Source organism: Mus pahari, chromosome X, assembly GCF_900095145.1.
Source record: "Mus pahari chromosome X, PAHARI_EIJ_v1.1, whole genome shotgun sequence".
Lineage (NCBI taxonomy): Eukaryota > Metazoa > Chordata > Mammalia > Rodentia > Muridae > Mus > Mus pahari.
In genome coordinates this window covers 34,077,470-34,084,324 of record NC_034613.1, presented here as the reverse complement: position 1 = coordinate 34,084,324, position 6,855 = coordinate 34,077,470, and the positions used below count along the sequence as shown (strand labels likewise).

Here is a 6,855-nt window from a genome sequence, read left to right as displayed (position 1 = left end):
CAGGGCCAAGAAGTGGGAGTGGGTGGGTAGGGGAGCAGGGGCGGGGGGAGGGTATAGGGAACTTTTGGGATAGCATTTGAAATGTAAATAAAGAAAATATCTAATAAAAAAAGAAAATTAAAAATGGAGAAACTTTCCCATGAAATTTAAACATAAAATGACCCTTCATTTAGTATTTTTAAATATTTTATCTTTACCAAAATCTCTTTTAATACTAGCCATTTCATTGATATATCTGCTTATCTGAAAAATGGAAATGTGGATAATACATCCATAAGGATTTCCTTTATAATTGAGTCATAGCATGAATAACACCCATGATAATGCTTTTAGAAGATCTACATAAAGCTTGGTGTTTACTATTAATGGAACTGAACTATTATGAGCATTATTCATTTGAACTGAGATTAGTCTAATGAAGATTAATTTACCCTAACCTGACATGACCTTGTTTTCTTTCCTAAGTCTTCTAAAACATTGTCTGAATAACTGTCACAAGGAATAATTTTATTTATGTATTTTTGTGTTTGTGTATATTTGTGGTCATGTTTGTGTCTGCATGTGTGGAAAGTACATGTTAAGTAGCAATTATTTCACATGGAAGGATACATACCCTACTAAGTACTTCGTAGGCTAAAGAGAAGCTTAAAATTTGGACTATGTGACACAGATAAGCATCCAGCAGAGGGCATAATAAAAGAGGTATGGACAGTGGTTTGGAAATTTAGAAATTGTATAGGCTTAGGAAACTTTACCATGGTAAAAGTCAATTAGGGAAAATTCAGATGAAATTTTTCTCAAGAAATATAGGGACTTCAAAGAATTTCTCCACATCTTTATGCACACGCATACATACATACACATATGATATGTGAATATTTTTAGACTTATATCATATACGTTGCTAAGCTATCATTCTCTGAAATGAATAATAATGAACTATATTAGAGCAATGGCTTTTAAACAGATGACATGCTAAGGCATTTTACACTTCCAAAATGGGACTACATTTTCATATAGAGCATCCAGAATTTGAAGGGCTAACATCGCCAAGCAAATATTGGATTTATTGCAGTGACCACTAAGAAGTGGTATCTTACAATGTTAGCTTAACCATTTGGGCTTCTGCTCTACTGCTTCTATAGAATGGTGAATACATGTGTGTATCAGAGAAGACAAATATATAAGAATACCTGAAAAAGCATTAAAAATAAAGGATACAGGAGTCCTATAGGAAGTAAGGGTGATGAATAGGAGCCGATCATGAGAGCAATTGGTACAAAAGCAAATGAGAATGTAGAGGTTTTTAGTTAAGGCAGGAAAGCTATTTTAGTAGATTTACACTAGAAAAATGACCTAATGACTCTACTAAAGTTGGGTTTAGTAGACAAGATGAAAGTTGAGGTCATAAAGACAAATAGAAGTATAATATTAATGCATGTGAATCACAGTGAGAGCATAAACTTCTGGGAGTAAAGAGAGTGGCACTAAGAAGTATTTGAAAGATAAAACATAGTTAACATATGTGATGGGAAAGGTGGATTAGATTAAGTTGTGATGCTTTTATAACCCCAAGGTAAAATATGGAAGGAAGACATAAAAGATAAATACAAATGATCATAAAAGACTACTATAAAATATGTACCAATAAATTGAATAATGTAGAAGAAACAGATAAGTCCCTTGATAAGTACAACCTACCAGTACTGAGTTATGAATCACAGAATATCTTAACAGACCAATGTCAAATATGAAGGCTGTGTTAGTAGTAATCTCCCATCAAAGTAGAGCCCAAGACAAAGTAGCTTTATGGCTAAACTCTACAAATATTTGAAAAAGAAATAGAATGGAGTCTTCTTACAACATTTAAAAATGTATGAGTAAAAATGCTTAGAATTCCACTCCAGTCCAACATCATGCTACTACCAAAGCCAAGCACTGAAACTAAAAGGGAAAGAAACATTATTAATGGGGAAAGGCAGATGAGAATCATAAAGAAACATCCGCATACTCCAATTAAATTGCTGCTATCAAAGACTGGAGATAACAAGTACTTGTGAGGATGTAGGAAAAAAGAACCTTTCACATTGTTAAATGGAATGTAAGTTATTACAACCAATATGAAAATTGATGTAGAAGGACCCCAAAACCCTGAAAAGTGGCATCCACTTCCACTACTCCAGGGTATGTACTAGAAGAAATCAAATCAGTAAGTCCCAGATACCAGGAAAGCAAGAGGCTCCCAGGGATGAAATTAGCTAAAATGCCCAACAAAAGTGTGTGTTGGGGGGAGAATCTGTAGAGACCATATACATAGGTTAAGCAATGTCCACAGTTTCGGGGTAGGGCCAGCCACCCATCTCCAAAATTTTAGCCCATAATTGTTCCTGTTTAAATGAAATACAGGGACAAATGTGGAGCAGAGCCTGAAGGAAAAGCCATCCAGAGGCTGCACCAACTGGGGATACATACTATATGCAGACACCAAACCAGATATTATTGTTGATGCCAAGAATTGCTTGCTGATAGGAGCCTGATACAGCTGTCTCCTGAGAGGCTTTGCCAGAGCCTGACAAATACAAATGTGGATCCTCGCAGCCAACCATTGGACTGAGCAAGAGGACCCCAATGGAGAACTCAGGGAAAGGACTGAAGGAGCTAAAGGGGTTTGCAACCCCATAGGAAGAAAAACAATATCAACCAACCAGATGCCCCCAGAGCTCCCAGGGACTAAACCACTGACCAAAGAGTAAACATGGAGGGACCCATGGCTCCATCTGCATATGCAGCAGAGGATGGCCTTGTGGGGCATCAATGGGAGTTGAGGCCCTTGGTTCTGTGAAGGCTTTATGCCCCAGTGTAGGGGAATGCCAGGGTGGTGAGGTGGGAATGTTTGGGTGGGTGGAGGAGCACCCTCATAGAAGCAGGTGGAGGGGTGAGGTAGGGGGTTTGTGGAGGGGAAACTGGGAAAGGGGATAACATTTGAAATGTAAATAAATAAAATATCCAATAAATAAAGAAATATTTGTATCATTCTGACTGAATGGATAAAATGTTACATGTAGAAAATGAAGTGCTATTCAGTCATAAAAAGAAGAAATTATATATTTTTGCAACAAATGAGTGATCCTGGAGAATATTTTACTAAACAAAATAAGAAATACTCAGAAAAATGTGTACGTCATGGACTCGTTCATGTGGAATATTGAATGGTATCAAAAGAATATGCTGTGGAATGAAGAAAGGGTTGCCGATATGTTGTTCACAGTATACAAAATTTTATGAATAAGATAGGAGTAATACATTTGGCAAGATTATGCCACAAATTTAAAAACACTTTGTGCATATGAAAAATGCAAATGTGCCAATCCATCACCACAGAAAGGATAAATGTGTGAGATAATGTATATGCTAAGTAGCCACACTGAGTAATTGTAGGGGGACAATCATATTGTACACCATAAAAATTTCTATCCTCTTTTTTTTTCTTAAAGAATACATTGTAAAGAAGAACTTTCAGGGTAAAATGAGAGATAGCTTTAAAGACACCTAGTATATTATTTATCCACTACTGAATAATTGGAAATTCCTACTGTAAGAGATTCCAAGATACTAGGAGAAGAATAAGAGGTAAAAGAAGATGAAATCTGGTGCTCCAGGGAACACTGATATTCCAGAGGGCTTAAAAGTGAATCTGATAAGTTGACTAAGAAGAAGCAACCTGAAAGATTACAAGGAAGCCATTAGAATTACAATTCTCCATAGGTGGTCTGAGGATCACCAGAGAGCCTCAGGATCTCTATCAGGATTCCTGTCAGGAATCCATAAACTAAAATCATTTTCATTGTGACAAAATCAAGTATGTATCCTTCTCAACACAATTCTCTCAGTAGAGAGTGTCATTTTCAGAAGCCACCTGACATGTAACACTGCAAAAATTCAGGGAGAAATGGATATGGGGGTGTAACTTTCTTTTATAAGCAAGCCATTAATGATTTTCAAATGTGCAGAGCAATTGCAGTCTTCTCATTAATTGTATGAATTTTTTTTAAAAAAAAATCTATTTATTTACTTTACTTCTCAATCACAGCATTTCCTCCCTCCTCTCCTTCCAGTCCATCCCTCTCATCCCTGCCCCCCCATTCTCCTCTCCCATTCTATGAACTAAAACAGAAGCCTCCCATGGATATCAACCCTCCTTTGCATATCAAGTTGCAGTAGGAATAGATGCATCCTCTCTAACTGAGCTCAGACAAGGCAGCCCAGTTAGGGGAAAGGGGTCCAAAGGCAGGCAACAAAGTTAGAGACAGCCAAGCTGCACATCTGTTACATATAGGTAGGGGGCCTATGTTTCTACCATGCTTGCTCTTTGGTTAGTGGTTCAGTCTCTGTGAGTCCCAATGGACCTAGGTTAATTTATTCTGTAGGTCTTCTTGTGCTATCCTTGGCCCATCTTGCTCCTTCAATCCTTCCTCCTGTTCTTCCACAAGAATCCCTGAGCTCTAACTCATGTTTGGCTGCAGATCTCATCATTTGTTTCCATCAGCTACTGGGTGAAGCCTCTGAGAGGACAGTTATGATAGTTTCCTGTCTGCAACTATAGGAGAATATCATTAATAGTGTCAGTCGTGGGCTCTTTCTCTCTCATGCCATAGGTCTCAGTCTGTTCCATCGTTATCCCTGCACATCTGGTAGGCAGGGTATTTGTGGTTCCAAGGTTTGGTGGCTGAGTTATTGCACCCCTCCCACCATTATAAGTCTTGCCTTGTTACAGAAAGTGGCCATTTCAGATTCTATATTCCCTATTGCTATGAGTCTTAGCTAGGGTTACCCTCATAGGTTCTTGAGAGTTTCTCTTGTCTTAGGTTTCTAGTTCATTCCAAAGATGCCCCCACCAACAATCTCAGATCTCTCTCTCTCCATTCTCTCCTGAGTTTATTTTTAAAAATTAATTATAATAAAGTATGACCTTTATGTTAAATGTAATGGTTTATACTTATTGTTCAACAAGTCAATAAACAATTTCAAATTATCAGTTAGTGTCTAATACAATAAACATCAACAGACATAATACATCAGTGAAAGTTCCTTAGCATTTTCAGTAAGCTTTTAGAGCCAAAATTGCTTCTGACACTAAAATATTTGTAAAATACCATAGTAAATAAAAGAAGTTCCAAAAATGTGATTAAAGGACTAGATGATTTCTTAGTGTTTGTACCAATATAGAGAGGACTACACAACAAATAGAAGAAGGAAGAAGAAGAAGAAGAAGAAGAAGAAGAAGAAGAAGAAGAAGAAGAAGAAGAAGAAGAAGAAGAAGAAGAAGAAGAAGAAGAAGAAGAAGAAGAAAGGCTTAATAAATGGTGATAACGTTTTTTAAAGCAATCAGACTAAGGGCAAACTTAGTGAGGAGTAACATACAAAAAGAGGACTATAACAGAGTCTTAGGTATAAAACTTGAGGTGCCAGATGTGGTTACCCAATTTAATTTAGACTTAATTAAAACACATTATTAAAACACTTTCCATATGATTCACTTGTTTTGTTAAGGAATGCATTTTGCCTCCATATAACTTCACAATGTAGTCTTTCTTGAATGCAGTGTTAAATATTGTTATATTGATATGCACAGGGCAGTTAAATAACAATACTACCTGCAAATCCATATCCCAGTATAGATTCTAAAGAATTTCTCTCTTGGTTCCTTCATTTCTGTCTATAGGACAATAATGAATAAGTTAAGAGGATGCTGGAGGACCCACTGGGATTTTCTTCTGATTAAAATCTCATCAGAGTACTGCCAATCTAGTTATTGCAAACATTATAAAACATGTTGTAGCTGACTTTTAAAGAAATTGACTACCATGAGAGTTACTATTGATTGGCTTTACAGTTGCGAGATACTGGTTTGAACAGGAAATTTTGTGACAACAGGAAAATTTAACTGCTAGCAAATGCAGGTAACTTTGTACTTTGTAAAGAACATTTGATTCTATTTCATTTCTTTCTCATAAAGGGAACCTGATGTTCAAATCAAATAATCCAGACACTACAGGTTAGCATATGTGCATAGAACCTAGAAGGTAAAAGTTAAACTAGTTGTATATCTGCCAGAAAGCAATACAAAGGTAGTTTTAACAGCAAGCATTCTATGCTGCCATACAACCTGTTTCAGAAGACATATACTCTTTAGCAATAATCTTATGTTTTGTCAAATCAAGTAGTTTATCTGTTGTTGTTGCAAACAAGGCTCTTATTCCAGTTTTTTGCTTACTTCATTTAAGGAATAATCTAGATTCTCTTTAATCTTGGAAGTTAGATTTCCATTAAACATACATATTAGCATTCAAATAACAACAGTGCATAGTATTGTTTCTGTACACAATATACCTGAAAATACTTTACAGAATTAAGTCATAAAAATGTTGGGATTAGGTCAAAAATATCAAACAGAGAAACATAGAAAGGATTTTTTTTTTACTCAAAGTAGAAAACCAAGTTAATATTAATTTTATAATGTATACAAAGTAGGTAATGGAGAGATGCCAACTGTCACAAAACTAGAGTCACTTTCTGACTCTTTCTGGGAGCACAAGATATGAAGTTGAGAACATGGTGGGTCATCTAGAACAAAATTCCAGATTCCCCTGGGTCTTCCAGTAGGAGCTGTGATCAACTGTGCTGAAAATACAGGAACCAAAAAATTGTATATAATCTCTGTGAAGGGAATCAAGGGATGCCTGAACCAACTGCCTGCTGCTGGTGTGGGCAACATGGTGATGTTAAGAAAGGCAAACCAGAGCTGTGTGTGGTGGCGCACGCCTTTAATCCCAGCACTTGGGAGGCAGAGGCAGG

At 36.6% G+C, this 6,855-nt stretch overlaps 2 protein-coding genes across 3 annotated transcripts in view; both read left to right on the top strand.

Moving 5' to 3' along the window:
• Tenm1 (teneurin transmembrane protein 1) overlaps window positions 1-6,855 on the top strand; it is a 710,827-nt gene that overhangs the window by 375,465 nt on the left and 328,507 nt on the right. The window lies entirely within an intron of this gene.
• LOC110313671 (60S ribosomal protein L23-like) overlaps window positions 1,264-6,855 on the top strand; it is a gene marked incomplete at its 3' end in the record, with an annotated part of 7,459 nt that continues 1,867 nt past the window's right edge. Inside the window, 2 exon segments of the mRNA XM_021188127.1 lie at window positions 1,264-1,276; window positions 6,610-6,791. Coding sequence (XP_021043786.1) covers window positions 1,264-1,276; window positions 6,610-6,791 — 195 coding nt within the window.